Here is a 16181-nt window from a genome sequence, read left to right on the forward strand (position 1 = left end):
CATAATACATTTGCAAAATCCAAATTCCTTCTCATCAACAACCACATTAGTGTTTGAGCGAATAACGGGGAAGTATGTGCACACCAGGGGCAGGAAGCTTGTATCTTAGAGTTCTAACACACATTGGGGCACACTGCTTCCACACCAGGCACTTCTATGCATCTGAAGAACTGCAACGTGATAGCTGAGAAATGGAGTGCTTCCCCCACCTTATTTAAACCAGCAGAGTGGAGATGACGTCAGTTTTATTCCCTGGGAAATAGACTGATTCAATGTACTTTCATGAAGACCAACAGTGAACAACACCTTCCCCGTCCAAACACTCAGCGTCAGTGAGGATGTGGGGAAATGAGCACTGTGCTGATTTGGTATAAATATGCATAAACTTTCCGGAGGGAAATTTTGCCCATGAATCAAAGACCTTAAAGTATGGCTGTTACGGAAAACAGTATGGAAGTTCCTCAAAAAAATTAAAAATGGAACAACCATAGGATCCAGTAATCTTACCTCTGGGTACACACCTGAAGGAACTGAACTCAGGATCTCTAAGAGATACTTGCACTCCCACGTTCACTGCTGCATTATTCACAGTCGCCAAGATATGGAAACACAAGTGGCCATCAGTGGGTAAGTGGATAAAGGAAATGTGGCATATACACAAGATGAAATACTATTCTACCTTTAAAAAGGAGGAAATCTTGCCATTTGCAACAACATGGACCTGGAGGGCATTAAGCTAAGTGAAATAAGCCGAGCACAGGAAGAGAAACACTGTATGATCCCACTTACATGTGAACTTCAAGGTGAACTAATAGGAGAGAGTGGAATGGTGGTTACCAGGGGCTGGCGGATGGAAGTGGGAGTTGGGAGGTATTGGTCAAAGAATTCAAAATCTGTTAGATAAGAGGAATAAGTTCAAGAGATCTATGGTACCACATGGTGACTACAGTTACTAACAATATATTCTTGGAAATTGCCAAGACGGTCGATTTTAAGTGTTCTCACCACAAAAAATGGTAACTATGTGATGTAATGCATATGTCAATTGGCTCGATTTGGCCATTTCTGTGTGTACATATTTCAAAATATGTTGTACACAATAAAGATGTACTATTTTTATTTGTCAATTAAAAAATAAATTTTGTAAAAACCTTAAAAATATTCATGCTATTTTACTCATGAGTTTCACTTTTAGGAATTCAATCCAAGGTAACAATCAGAAATGTGTCAAAATGATTTATATATAAAATACCGTGTCCATTTCAGGGTTTTTTTTATAATGGTAAAAAAAATTAACAATGACCTAATTATCTTACATGAAGAAGAGACTGGTTAAAATTATATATGTAGGTATAATGGAATGTGGTACACTTTACAAAATCATCATGTAGAAAAAATGTTTAATAACATAGAAAGTGTTCACAATATCATTGCAGCAAAGTAGCCAGACTATAAAACAGTGCAAGTGTGTGTGTGTATGTGTGTGTTTATACAGATATGTTGACTGTACACTCAAACGGCTATTTCTGTATAAAAAGTATTTATTAGAATGACAGCTATGCTGGACTTTTGATGTTTTCGATGCTAAATATGTAATACAAGCTTAATCAGAAAAAGACCCACTAAAAATAATTATAAAATAACTTCCTTATCAGGATTACCCAAGCATAAGAGTATCTGGAGTTTGCAGTGTCTGTTGGGTCTGAGTGAACGGTTATTCATCATCTCCACGCCTGGAGATGACGATGACTCTGAGAATCAGGGTAGCCTCTTGCTGTCTTGGAATTAACACATTTTCCCAAAAGCCAGTGATGTGCAGCTGAGATTTTACAACCCCTGGGTAGAATATGGAAGGCAGTCCTGCTGCAGGACTGTCTTGAAATTACTCAGCCTCATGTCCACACATGCACCTCTGAAAACTGCCATTTTTCCAGACTCCAGCCAATCACTTCTGAAGAAGTGGATGCTTAACTGGGATGTCACAGAAGGGGACAGGCACTGAGCCAAAGGCACTGAGCCAAAGGAGACAGGCACTGAGCTGAAGGTCAACGATTTCTTATTAGGAAATCTGGAAGAAGGATGCGGCCAAAAAGTGGCACCAATGAGAGTCCAAAGAGAGTCCCAAATGTGTGGCACTCATTGCTATAAAATAATGAGTTTCTAAAAGTGAATATAAAATAGGACCTTCATTTAAATAAATACAAAAAAAGGTAACCTTGAAAGTCGCAGTTAAGGGCATGATTTAGGAACAACTGTTGGCAAGGCAGTCAAAATCTGGCCAGGAAAAGGCTCAGCCCAAGAGGTACTGCTTGGTCTGATGGCCAGGCAGGTCCGGTACCTGACTGGTCCTGGTTTGCTTTGACAGAATAACGTCAGTGGTCAAAGGTAGTAATTTGTTTCCCTTAGCTGGATGAGCAACCTCCAGTGAAGTCTTATCCCATCCATGCTCTATTGCCACAAATGCTTAAGCTATACAAGCTATGCTAATGATTGCATCCAAGTTTAAAAGACTATCCTAAGGAATCCTGCCAGTAATTCGAGAAACAGCAGAATCGCTGGGAACCCACACATGTATTCAGACACTGGGTTGGGTACTTTCTACAAGAGCTCCCCAGACACAACATGGAAGGAAATGCCATTCACTTAGATGTGTGACTACTTCCTGGTCTGCTTTTCAAAAAGTCAGGTGTCTCCCCAGACATATCTAGAGAAAGCACTATCATACGAATATGGTTCCACCATGTGTAGACATAGGTGACTTCCTATCACTGCGCAAAATGCAGCCAGTTATAGACACTTCTGAGCTACAAGACTGTTTGACAAGTATCTCTAGGGCAGGAAAATGTACCATTTGGTGGTTGCCAAGCTTCTCACTTTTCCTAAAAAGTTTTTTTGCTCCTATGATTTATTAATTTTTAAATACATCTATTTAGGAAAGTAGGCATGCAAGTTTATTACTATATGGCATTATACTTTGCCCCAGGGTATTATTCCTAATATTGCATATTTTATACTGACATTACAACAAAAAGGATCTTAGGAAATATGGATTATAGCAGTTAATACCGAGGGACACACACAGCACATGGCATTTATCTTAGCTCTCCTGAAATGCCCCCACGACCTCCAGAGGCAGGATCTAGTTCATCTTTTCCCTCAGCTTCTCAGAAGGACAGTAAGGCTGGTGGCAGTAGCTGCTGACTCTTACCAGCTGATAGTTCCACTAAGCTATTGCTGGGATCAGGGCGCCCTCCTGCCTCTCTAACACAAAGAACTGGAGGAAGACCAGTTCAGCTATACTAGTCTGGACCAATGAATGACCCTACTTCTTTTTCAGCACAGAAGAGAATCAGTTTTCTCAGTGAAGAGCATATTTGGGGGAAGGGTATCACATCGTAGGGACTGGTGATCCTTTGCTTGAGTCTTTTATCGCTATCATGCAAGGAGCCATGAAGGTGGAAGTAATTCACCTGTGGGGAAACAGCACAGCGGTGCCCGATCTGCACTCACTGAAGACGCAGAATGAGATCACGGGGTGTGTGCGGCTGTCACCTGGGACATCTGCACGGGACAGCCATTTGAGAGAGCTGTGAATTGTAAATGACAGTCATTTGTCATGAGAGGAACTGAGGCAGGGAGGGTGAGTGCCGGGATACATGGGCATGGACTCTGTCATTCACTGGCTTGTGGGTTTTGGACAAGTTACTTAATTGCTCTGAGCCTTGCTTTCTTTATCTGTTAGGATAACACCGCCATACGCACCTTGCGAAGCCATTGTCTTTAAGTGAAAATTGTGCACATAGAAGTGATTTTTTAATATAGCAAAGCTCTGTAACTGTGCACCCAATGTGGCTGCCTTCAGCCACATACGGCTGTTTTCATTTACATTTAAATTAACTAAAATGAAAAATTCAGTCCCGTGGCCACACTGCTCACAATGCAAATAGTCAACAGTCACATGAGGCTAGGAACTGCCATCATGGAGAGCACAGATATGAAACATTTCCATCATTGCAGAGAGTCCTGCTGGACAATGCTGCTTGTGCCATCTCTGTGTATTAGCTAGGGCTTCCAGCAAAGTCTCTAAGCCATCAACGTACTGATGACTTTCATCTCTTATTGCCCAGTTTCTCTCTCAGGCCTCTCACCGTGACCATGCTCAGAAAGAGCTCATGTGCTGAGTCTGTTCTTGGTCCTTCTCCTCTCTGGCTGCACCTTCAGCATCGCTGACCCCTGTGGGAGCCTTGCCTTCATCTCATCCCAAAGCTCAAAACCTGAGGTGGTTCTTTCAAAATGACAGGTTGGAGGAAGGACACGTATCAGCATGTGGGCTCTCTGTACACACTCATGTCTGTGCAGTTGAAGATTCTAAGTTCTTTAGGGAGAGGGTTGAATCTGATCCACACAGTACCTGGTGCACTTACCTGGGCACTTAATAAATACTTTATTGTCATCTTTGAAGTCCTATACAGTAAAGAGGTATGAGTGGATTAACTTCATTCAAAAGATGGAGAAAGAAGGTCGTTCTCAGCTACTTGCTCAAGGACACAAAGAGGTCCACGGTTATGTCTTCTACCTCAGCCAATCCCATCCTCAACTCACCGCATCCAACCTGGACAGGATCTCATGCCAGCATCCTCCTCACTGCACAGTTAAACAACTGGACACATGCCCTGCCCTGCCCAGCTTCTGAATCCACAAGCAAAATTCACTCTAGCCAATTAATTCCATGGTGGCCCTCACTTTTAGAGCCAATTCAATTAGTTATAGGTCAAGAGCAAAATATTTCACTTAGTATGTTAAAAGATTGAGTCAAATAAGGAAAAAAATGCTTTAGCGCACATTCCTTAAATTCTTTCAACATAAATAGTATGTCTCAAAATATGGGAAATTAGTGACGTGGATGCTAGACCACTGTCCTACCAACAATTAAGTTGGATAAAAGATACTTGGCTTTTTGTCTAACTTGGGAAAAGTTCTCTCCTTGGGGGAGTCAACATAGCCTAGTGGTTAAGAAGGTGGGATCTAGAGCCAGAATGGCTGGGTTTAATCCCAGGTCTACTGCTTTACAGATGTAATTTTAGGCAAGGCAGCAAATCTCTCTGTGCCTCAGTTTCCTTACCGAGAAACAGTGGCAGTGACATTACTCGCCCCATAAGGCCCTTGTGGAGAAAAAATGAATCCTGCATGTGAAGCGCTTAAGCACAGAGCCTGGCCCACAACATACACTCTGTAAATGTTCGTCATTCTTTCCTGAACGCCAGAAGCAGCTGCCAGAATCCACAGATGAGACTGAGGGAGGGAAGGGGCTTCCAGGTCAGCAAGCTTAGCAGCACGGGGCACACGGACCTCATTCGCAGTGTCATGAGGGCTCTGCCTGGACAGATTCCATGATGTGTGCTGGGGGTAGGAAGCAGGGCTCCTTTTGCTTGGGGGTTACCACCTTGAATTCTGGTTTCTAAAGCCCATCTCCTTCCAGAGTATGTCAATGCCCAGCGTGAACCTGAAGCCCTGCCTCCACTGAGCAGGGCTGTCATCCAGAATTGCCTGCCTCACATGACAGCCACCCAGCCCTCTGAAGACGGTCTGTCCTGTCTTCTTAAGGTGACACCTCCCTACGTCCCTCCAAGCCCACTCAGGACGCCACTCAGGACATTTCTCAGGCATCTGCTCCTCAGCCCCTCCTCAGTGTTCGTCCATCTGTCAACATCCCTCGCTGGGAACGTTGGTCTCATGCTGCAGAGGCAAGTGCCTGGCCCAACGCGTTCCAACAGGAGAAATCTGCTCTTTTAGACTATACCATTAAAAAAAAATGTAGTGGACCTTTTTTATTTCTCCTCCAAAGAATCTTGGGGCTCCAATAATCACTAAAGGTCAATAGAACATTAACCTGTTGGCCAATTTTTCCCGCTGGATCCTTGATCTTTTTGACATTGTGGAGCCTGAACAGCAGTCTCTGCAGAGAACTGCTGGAGAGTTTTCTTTCCACCCACAGAGAGGGCACAGGCTTCCAGGATGAGCAGCCTCAGCATCTTGGATCGAGGAACTCCAATCGCTCAATTAGGTGGCTTTCCCCTATACTGGAAGATTCCTCATCTGTATAAATCTCTCCTTTTTCTCCTCCTTGGCTCACAGAGGAGCCTGAAGATGAGGGGAGAGGAGGGGAACCTTGGCTAGCTCCCATGCTTACACGCCCTCTGCAAACAGAGTAGGGGTGGAGGGTGTTTTGGGGTCTAGGTTAGTCCTTAGCAGACCTGTGACAGAGAATAAATACAGACAGTCTCCAATTTACACTGGTTTGACTTACGATTTTTTGACTTCATGATCATGTGAAAGCAATAGGCATTCAGTAGAAACTCCCTCAAATTTTGACCTTTTCCTCAGCTAGTGATACGCTGTGCAATGCTGGGTGGTGGCAGTGAGCTGCAGCTCCCAGTCAGTCAGGCGATCACGAGGGTAAACAACCATGAAATATTCAACACTTTATTATAAAAGAGGCTTTGTGTTAATTTTGCCCAGCTGCAGGCTAATGTAAGTGTTCCGGGCATGTTTAAAGTAGACTAGGCTAAACTATGCTCTCTGGTAGGTTAGGTGTATTAAATGCACTGTTTTTAGAGGCAGGGTCTCACTATGTTGTCCAGGCTGGTCTCAAACTCCTGGCCTCAAGTGGTCTCCATCCTCAGCCTCCTACATTGCTGGTACTACAGGAACTCGCCACTGCACCCAGCTTTAAATGCATTTTTGACTTAAGATATTTTCTGTTTTTTGAGACAGGGTCTCGCTCTGACACCCAGGCTGGAGTGCAGTGGTGCAATCTTGGCTCACTGTAGCCTTGACCTCCCAGGCTCAAGGGAATCTTCCTCCTCAGCTACCCAAGTAGCTGGGTCTACAGATGTGTGCGACCACACTCAGCTATTTTATATCTTTTGTGGAGACAGGGTTTTGCCATGTTGCCCAGGCTGGTCTTGAACTCCTGGGCTCAAGTGATCTGCCTACCTTGGCTTCCCAAAGTGCTGGGATTACAGGTGTGGGCCACTGTGCTTAACCTGACAAGATATTTTCAACTTACTAGTGGTTTATCACAGGGACGTAACCCCATTATAAGTTGAGGAGCTTCTGCATGCTGTCTTAAGTGCACCATGGTATCTAGCAGTGGGTAAATAGCAGTGGGAAAGCCAAAAAAGAAGGCGTTGGCTGTGGCCTCATATATACGCAGCATTCTGGACCCAAGGAGCAAGCATATCGCAAGATTTCCTGAGCCCTGCCTTATAAATAATTCCCTGCCTGCTTACTCTTGTCTTAAGTGCTGCTGTTAAAACGTTGGGTGTCTTGCTGCTTGGCCCGTGGCAAGAGCTCACGGCTACTCTCTTCTTTGCCACACCACATACCCTACTGTATATGCCTCTGGGGGTGTTTCTTACCCCTACAGGTGCCTTCCTGTACCCCTGTGATGTACAGACACACCTCCAGTATTGCACTTGCCACGCTATGTCGATGAATATTTTTAACGTGTCCATCTCTCCTACTGGAGAGGCAGTGAGGGCTCCCTCTATCTCTAGTTCTGAGGGGCCAAGCATGAAGCTCACTCTATGGTGGTGTCCTTAACCAAACAGTCCATGCCTAGATTTGCATCGGTGCAGGTCTTATCTTCCCAACTCTTTATTGTAAAACTTCTTGAAAACAGGGACCTGTCCAACTCTTACCAATAAATAAATAAATAAAATAAAAATAAATAAGTATTCTTAGGATCTAGAAAAGCAACACTGAAGAAAGCATTGCCCCGGCCATCTAGTTCAGACTCCCAGGTGGTCAACAGCAGTGAGAATCAGAGAAGCAAACAGGCCTGAATAAACCAGGTGGGCCAGAGGAAACCCCCTGTGGTAACCAGGATTCTCCCGAGACACAGAAGCACTAGTGTGTGTGTAAAAACACAATTATCTACGGAAGATGGAAGGCGGGAGAGTGGGAGAGTGGGAGGAAGAGGCAGAGGTACTTATTTTAAGGAACTGGCTCATGCAAATTACAGAGGCTGGCAAGCCCCAAACCAGGGAAGCCCAGCAGGCTGGGCGCCCAGGGACAAGCGGCTGCTGAAGCCCAAAGGCCCTCTGCTGGCGGAATTCCCTTTTTCTCAGGGCACAGCAATCATTTTCATTTTCTTTTCTTTTCTTTCTTTTTTTTTTTTTTTTTTTTTGAGATGGATTTCCACTCTTGTTGCCCAGGCTGGAGTACAGTGGCACGATCTTGGCTCACTGCAACCTCCGCCTCCCAGGTTCAAGCAATTCTCCTGCCTCAGCCTCCCAAGTAGCTGGGATTACAGGCAAGTGCCACCATGCCCGGCTAATTTTTTTTTGTACAAAGCTGGGGCAACAATGTCTATGCATAATTTGGGCTCTCCTGGAACACACCTGGACCTCCACCATCCCTTCAACACCTTATCTCGGTCCACAGTAGATAGTGGCTGGAAGAAAGTTATCTGGTCAGCTGTGCAGACCTGATAGGCTCCTGGGTCAATTACAGTGAGTCTCAAACAACTACAAAATCGATGTGCCATATAATAAACATTTACTAAGCTCCCAGGTTTTCAGGACTCAGGTGATCCATCCTGGTCATTTTCTCACGGCCAGGGCAGAGAAGCCAAAAAAGGAGAGGTATGCACTTGCCCCTTCAAATCTTTTCACATACCACAGCTGCCTGCATCCTACGGGCCAAAGCCAACCTCAGAAACAGGAGGGCGTGGGGCAGATGCTATGCTAACGAGCGGCACAGCACAACGGGAGAGGACCCTTAATACGGCCAGCTGCAACTGAGCTTCTCTGCTCAGGAGAGCTCAATGCATCTGAGGAACTACAATGAAGAAAATGTCCTGTGTACAGAACCCCACATATGACATTTACAAAGAAGAGAGTCATAGACTGGCAGTAGAAGGGACCTCACTGGTTACCTGATCCCATCTCTTTAGTTTCTAGATGACAACTCCATATTCCAGAGCAATGACTGAGCAGCTAGTTCACGTGGGAGGTAAATGCAAGAGCAGGGGCTGCTGATGCCTTGGCGATGGACAAGGGAAGAGGCAGGTTGAGGCCCAGGGGAGAAGCCAGCTCTGTGCTGACCAGCTGTCTGGCAGGTAACTCCTGTGAGCCAAAGCCACCTCATGTAAGAAATAGGATCAATACTGCCTGCTCTCTATGTCTTACAAGGCTGTGGGGAGGATCAGGGAACTGCGGCGTGAAAGCTCTAACGGTGTAAGGTATTTTTCTGCCCCAGGGCTGTGCTTGCCCAGGCTACTGACCCTCAAAAGCTGTCAAACCAAGATTAGCACCTGGAAAACCAAGAAAAGGGGCGGTACACTAAAAAACAACTGTCCCCGGGCCATGTGGCTCCTCCTCTGCATCTCCTGGCTCCTCACAGGCAGAGATGTCCTTTCCCTGCTCTGTGCCTGCCACAGGCACCTTCAGTTGGACCTAAGAACAAAGAGAAGGACTGCGGGGGCTGAGAAAGCTCTCACGCCAGTCCTGTCACAGCACAGCCTGAAACTGAAGGGTAATTAATTGCCTCCTTGGCTCTGCATTTCTGAGCACATTTTGAGGGCTGCCCCGGCAATGGTGGAAGCTACACTGCTTTTGACTGGGAGTTGTCAGCTTCTAAAATTCTGGCTTCTAAAAACAAACTTTCACGCTGCTGCAAAACCTCCTAGAATCAAGAGTTTTAGAAATGAAAGGAAACTTCAAGGTACCAACCCAAACTTCTTATATTATAGATGTGGGTTTTATAGATTTTATAAAATTGGGAACGAATCTGAACTGAGAGAGAGAGACCTGTGGCCTTGCCTGGTGACAGATGTGATTTCTACCTCCTCACTAACTGTAGAGGGAGAAGGAAGTGGTGCCAGATGCACACAGGATCCGCATGTAAACATTTATTCCAAAGCTACACAGGGCCGGTATGGTGGCTTCTGCCTGTAATCCCAGCATTTTGGGAGGCTGAGGTGGGATGATCACTTGAGCCCATGAGTTCAAGATCAGCCTGGGCAACACAGTGAGACTCCATCTCTACCAAAATGAAAATAAAAATAAATTAGCCAGTAATGGTGTCACACATCCATGGTCCCAGCTACTTGAGAGGCTGAGGTGACTGGATCACTTGAGCCTGGGAGGTTGAGGGTGAAGTAAACTATGATCATGCTGCTTTACTTCAGCCTGGGTGACAAAAAAAAAAAAAAAAAAAAAAAAAAGCTACTTAGGCAGATCTCAAGGATGGCAGGACCATGTTTGCATATCCCAATGCCTGGCACAATGTGTGCAGGTAGCAGGTGCCCACTAAATATTTACTGAAAAAATAAATGAATGTCCCTTGGGAAGGTTTATATAAAATGAACCCAATGCACCTGTACCTGTGGAAGTATCATCACAAAAGGCACTATAGAGATGGCAGAGGACTCTGGAGAATGTGAGGGGACAAGGAGCTGAGGCTGCACCTCCAGGAGTGAGGGAATTCTGCTCTGGGATAGGTCCAGTCTGGCAAGACCCCAAACAATGCCTATGCACAAGAAGAGCCCTAGAGCCTGGCTGGAGATCCTGACCCCAGCTCAGAAGGAGTGGAGATGGTGCTTTGGAGGGAAGACATTTTCCCAGAGCAAGTGCACTTTCCCCACTGTGGTTCTGGAGTGGATGTGGGGAGGAGATGTTTGGCGGAATCTTTCCACGAATCCTGCTGTAGTTCAGGGAAAGATGGAAGCGCAAAAACCCTGTGCCTTGGGGCCTGGAGATGCAGTTAAGTGAGGGCAGCAAGTGAGCGTGCGGTCAGCTGTCACCACAGGGCTGGCCTGCCTGTCTGATGAGAGAAGGTGTCTCTGCACAGCACGCATGAAAAACTAGACTAGGCAGGGAGATGTCACTTAGGAGCCACATTCTGGTGTTTATCTGTCCCCACCATCTCCCTTTGTGTACCCTACTGCTCCTGGCAGCTCAACCTTGGATGCTTTTCCTGGGAGTATCATCACAAAAAGCAGAGCTCAGGCACCTCTTGTGAAACATGCAGCCATGTTGGCCAAGCTGGCTCCAAGGGCCTATGACTCGGGCACGTGCTCCTGTTGAAGGCTATTCATAATTTCACCAGTGGGCTGTTGGTGGTGGTCTGTGAAGAAGGCATCCTGGAAACAGGAAGGTTGGGCAGATACCTGGTGGGAGTGGGGAGGCCTTCTGGGACAGCCTTAAGTTTCAAAGCCACAAGTCCAAAAGTCTTGAGGGACGGCCTCCAGGGAGATGGTAGAAACCTCGTATGACCCACTGTTTGGGTGACACTTCTAGCCAACATTGCTAGGGCCTGAGCCTTTATGAGTCATTTACCCAGATGGGCTTAAGTCTGGAGGAAGAATGTGCAGGGAACGGGGCCAGGTGTAGCAGCAGCCTTTCCAGGGCTGGCTACCCGCTGCCTCAGTGAGGAAGGGGCACCCCGGCCCTGGCCTCTGCAGGAGCATCTGGGTGACTTGAACACACAGTGAAAAAGGTACGTGAACAAGTTCTTGGGTGTCAGATGAGCCCAAGTCCCCCCGATTTTCTTCCCCGACGCTCTTCGCCGACCCTCCCCGGGCTCAGCCCAGGGCTCACCTGGATGATGAAGCCAGTGGAAGAACATTGTCTGACCCAGAGGCTGAATTTCCGCTTTTTCCTCTTTCGCAGCTCCCGCTCTGTGCATGTGGCAATGAATACAGGATCCTCGTCAATCAGGGGTTCATGTAGCACCTGCCAGGAGGAAAAAAGCGGAGGCTCTCATGGAAGGCAGCATGAGCTTGAGGGCTCATCAGATTGGAGCTCAAATTCAGCCTCTGCCTTTGAGCAGCTCTGTGACCTTAACTAAGTTACTTTACCTCTCTGATCCTGACCCTTCTTATCTATAGGAGGGTAGTATCAATATCTATACTACTGTTTCCAGAAAGGGTGCAGTAAGAAAGGATTCAGTAAGATTCATGCAAAATAGTTAGCACCGGCCCTGATACAGAGTAGATATTTCATCAATGGAATTTTTATTATTATTGGCCTTAGGTCCCTTGTTCCAATTCTCACTTGGTTGAGGGATCTCTGGCACGGGTCCTGTGTCCTCTGGCTGGACATGCCTGATGATGGACACCCACTTCTTTTCATGGAAGCCCCTTCCACTCCTGGAAAGTTCCAATTGCTAAAAAAGTCTTTCACGGATCCACAATTTACCTATATTTAACTTAAACCTAGGGATGTGACTTCTGTCCAGTGAGAAACAAAGAAAAAAAGGCTATTTTTTTTTGGATTTTTAAGACAGCCCTCGTGTTAGCCCACAACCTCCTTCTTCCAGGCTGAACCTCCTCTTTTTATAAATCATTCATCAAATGACCCAGTTCCCTGTCGGCCTGTTGCAACACACAGCCTCTGGTTCTCCTCTAGGTTGTCACGTCCTTTCTGAAAAGATTCCCAAGGCAATTTTAAAACTTATTTCATCTATTTCAACTTTTTGATAACATGATTATATGACTTTTTCCAATGATAAGACAATAAAGAAAAAAGAAATGGCATAATAAAAATAGGCTCCAAGGAGTGGCCATAGATCTGCTTCTTCAAGGTAAAGCTCTTTTAGGAGGCTTTAGGATAAATTTGGGTCAGCAAAGTACTGCCTAGTTTTATTTACAAAAACGTCTGTTTTTGTAAATAAAGTTTTATTGGAACACTGCCATGCTCACTCATTTAAATATTGTCTGTGGCTGCTTTGGGGCTACAATATCAGAACTGACAACACGCAAGAGCGACCACACCCATACAAAGCCTAAATACTTACCATCTGGCTATTTACAGAAAAAGTTTGAACAAATTAGTCACCTGAAGATCCTGCTAAAATGTGGATTGTGATTCGGTGAGGCCGGGCCTGAGACTGTGCCTTCCCAACAAGCTCCCAGGTGATGGCAGAAAAAGATCTTCCAAGGACGGAACAGAGGATGATACTTACCACGTGTGATGTGGACAATAGCCTTCCATTCTTCTAGTAATGGAAGGTGGGCTGAGGTTGAATGCAAATTGAATGCACGGTTACCTTGCATTCAATTTTCAGAAAGTGACAGCCCTGCACTGTTCAGTCTTAGCAGTGCATATCTGCCTCCTCAGCTTTTCTACTAATGGACACATGGGGACATCACATGTGGTCTCCCCTGTCTTGTGAAGGGGAAGGCTGGGAGGCTGGCCTGGCTGCAACGTCTCCCCTGGCCCTCACCCTGGCTTCTTGCACTCACTGGCTCTTCGTAGCTCATAACACATTCAAAGCCCCATTTGGAACTATTCAAGTGCAACGGACAAGTCCCTCACACAGTGCGAGAATGGGAGGGGATGGAGAAGGGAACAGATGGCATAAAAAAGCCCTCTGCCTGTCCTTTCCCCACCCAATGATCCTTGCCGAAGACGTGCATCCTACTCTGTCCTCTGAGGCCACAGCAAATGAAAATTGCCCTCTCTCATTCTCTTCAGAAGGAAAGTGCGCCTCTGTTCCACTTGCATTGAACATATGATCAGTTGCAAATTTATATTTAATCACATGCCTCATTAAAGCAAAAGGGCCAGCAAGAATTTCTGACCCTCAATTATCTTTTTCCTTTTCTATCATCATTAAATGAATTATGAATATGTCATTACTAAATGCAGCATGGAACAGCATGCTCCCCAAAGCTCCCAAAACTTTGCCTGCCAGAAAAACCACTGCTTCTCCTCCAGGCTACACATGGGTCAGCATTTCTCTGTTACACAACTGTATCTCCTGAGCCTCCTCCTGTGCTTGACGAGCTCGTTTTGAGGTGTGGAGGGTGGTATGTATGGTAGGGGAAAGACAAAACATCCATTTATTGATTTGCATAATCCCTCCCCGAAAATATTTCTCTAATTAATCTGGCTCCAGTTTTGAGGAGATGCCGTGTCTCCCCATTTTGTATTTGTGTAGAAACACACACACACACACACACACACACACACACACACCCCAGCTGCTTTGGTTATTGCTACATTCTGGGAATCCTCTGAAGACTCTAAGACCAAACTCGTACCAAAGGGTCACAGCTGCTGGAATAAAAAGGCTCCCAAGACTGCAGGCTGGAGGGTGCAAGTGAGCTGAGTGTGTGAGGTGAGTGTACTGTGTGTTTGGAGTGCAGCCCTGAAGGATGGTGTAAGGGACGGGTGCAGAGTGATTCCTGGGAATCTGCAGCAAATCCATCCACACACACACCTGATGAGGGCAATGGGAAGAGAACTGTTCCAACTGGTGTCTGCAGGCAGAGACGATGACCCTCCAAGAAAGCCCTGAGGCTTACAAGCAAATCATTGCCTCTCTGTGAGCTGAATGTTCCAGGGTCCAACAGGGATTTTCACAGAGCAGGAAAGCTGGGAATCCAAGCCTCCTTTAGAGCCTCCAGCTTCTCCAATCAAGCATCGGGAGAAGAACCCTCTTCCATCTTTAAGTGGCAGATGTGTCTCTGAGAAGAGCATAAATGCAGGGCGGGCCAATGCTGGCAACCCAGGGACCGGCAAGGCCTGCAAGCCCCTGGGAGAGCCAGGCCCACCCCAACTAGAAAGCCCAGGGCATCCTCAGCAGATGGGGCAGGCTGCCGCTCCAGGGAATAGAGGGGCACCGGTGACGTACAGGAAGCCCCAGGAAGCATGAGGTTCTGGTCATAGTAAACACCCAACCGTACTCTGCGGTTATGACTTCATCTCCTTTGACTTACCTTGCTCTACACCTACTGACACAGAGCTGGTGCAACAGGCTGCGTGGTACCAGTCGGACCCTTTGGCTCTCCTGGACCACATGCCCCAGGCTGTACGATGGAGTGTGCTGGGTGTTCTCTGTTTGCCCCCCAGGGTCACTTTCCACCCTGCAGACCCTGCGCTGAGGCCTGGAAGTCAGCTTCTTATAAACTACCCCACCCAGCTTCTTTGCCCCCAGTTTCTGGCTTGTTCAGCCAAGTGGGAGTCATCAGCAAGAGGCCAGAGAGCAAGGGAGTCAGGGAAGGGACCTATGATCAGCCCCTTAAACTTATTTCGAACTTATTTCATCTATTCAATTTTTTGATAACATGATTATATAAATTTTACCAACGATAAGACAATAAAGAAAAAAGAAATGGCATAATAAATAAATGGCATAATAAATACAATATATAATAAATATATGGCTCCAAGGAGTGGCCATAGATCTGCTTCTTAAGGTAAAGCTCTGCCCGCCTGCCCTGAGGCCTCTCCCTGGGCTACAACCTTCTCCGCTCCCTTCGGGTCTCCCTTAACGCTGATCACACCCCTAGCAACAGTCCCTGCATCAACATCTCTTCGGCTGCCCTTCTAGATAGAGCTCAGCATCTGTGTCCTGCTGGGATCCTCACTGCCACATACGGGCACTGAGTAGAAAATGTAGCAAGAAGAAAATGTAATTTCCCAAACATAGTAAAATAAAAATGAAATACAAAGTAATAGAAGGAGAAGAGAATGAGCTGGAGGAGAGAGAGGAGGAAGAGGTGGAAAAGTGAAGGCAAAAGTAAAGGGGAAAAAGCCCCAAACATGACCTGAGAGCCCTTCCCCAGATTGAGCCTCATCTCAGGCCCTGCTTCTGCAAGCCTCATCACCTGGAAGCAAATACAAGAAGTGAGCGGCAGAATAACACGATCATCCTTCTAGGCTCTCCCTGTTCCTGGTACCCCGGTATTGCCCATCTGAGCCATGTGCTAAGGTGGGCAGAGTTGCTCCCTTGGACATCTGCCTACTTGCCCACCTGCAGTCCAGCCACTGCCCACCCAGCCAGGCTCAGCAATGCTGCTGGGCCTCCCCTCAGGGCACCTGTACCTGGGAGCTGCAGAAAGGCGAGCCCACAAATCTCAGAATTCCTAGTATGCGCTACAGTGTGCCAGAGAGGCCGGGCACTCACCCTGGACTTACATTGCAGATACCTCTTGAGAGACAGTTAGGCACAGCGAGCACAGAGCCTTCTGCAGCACCTCTCCAAATGTTTGACCCCAGCATGGTCTGAATGTGCTGTTTATTTTTCCCTTGCATCCAGGCAACTGTCTCTCATTTGCTTCATTTTCAACCAAGCAAGTATTTAGTGAAAGAAAAGATAATGTGCTCAGGCCCGTCCTTGGTACCACAGGGCCTGTTACAGGGCAGGGCTCATGTCCTCAAAAGTCT

At 46.5% G+C, this 16181-nt stretch overlaps 1 protein-coding gene across 1 annotated transcript in view; it reads right to left on the reverse strand.

Moving 5' to 3' along the window:
* PGBD5 (piggyBac transposable element derived 5) overlaps nucleotides 1-16181 on the reverse strand; it is a 104481-nt gene that overhangs the window by 17893 nt on the left and 70407 nt on the right. Inside the window, exon 3 of the mRNA XM_055233730.2 lies at nucleotides 11607-11741. Within this exon, the coding sequence (XP_055089705.1) occupies nucleotides 11607-11741 (135 nt within the window). The remainder of the gene's footprint in view (nucleotides 1-11606; nucleotides 11742-16181) is intronic.

This window comes from Symphalangus syndactylus, chromosome 19 (assembly GCF_028878055.3).
Source record: "Symphalangus syndactylus isolate Jambi chromosome 19, NHGRI_mSymSyn1-v2.1_pri, whole genome shotgun sequence".
In the NCBI taxonomy this organism is placed as follows: domain Eukaryota; kingdom Metazoa; phylum Chordata; class Mammalia; order Primates; family Hylobatidae; genus Symphalangus; species Symphalangus syndactylus.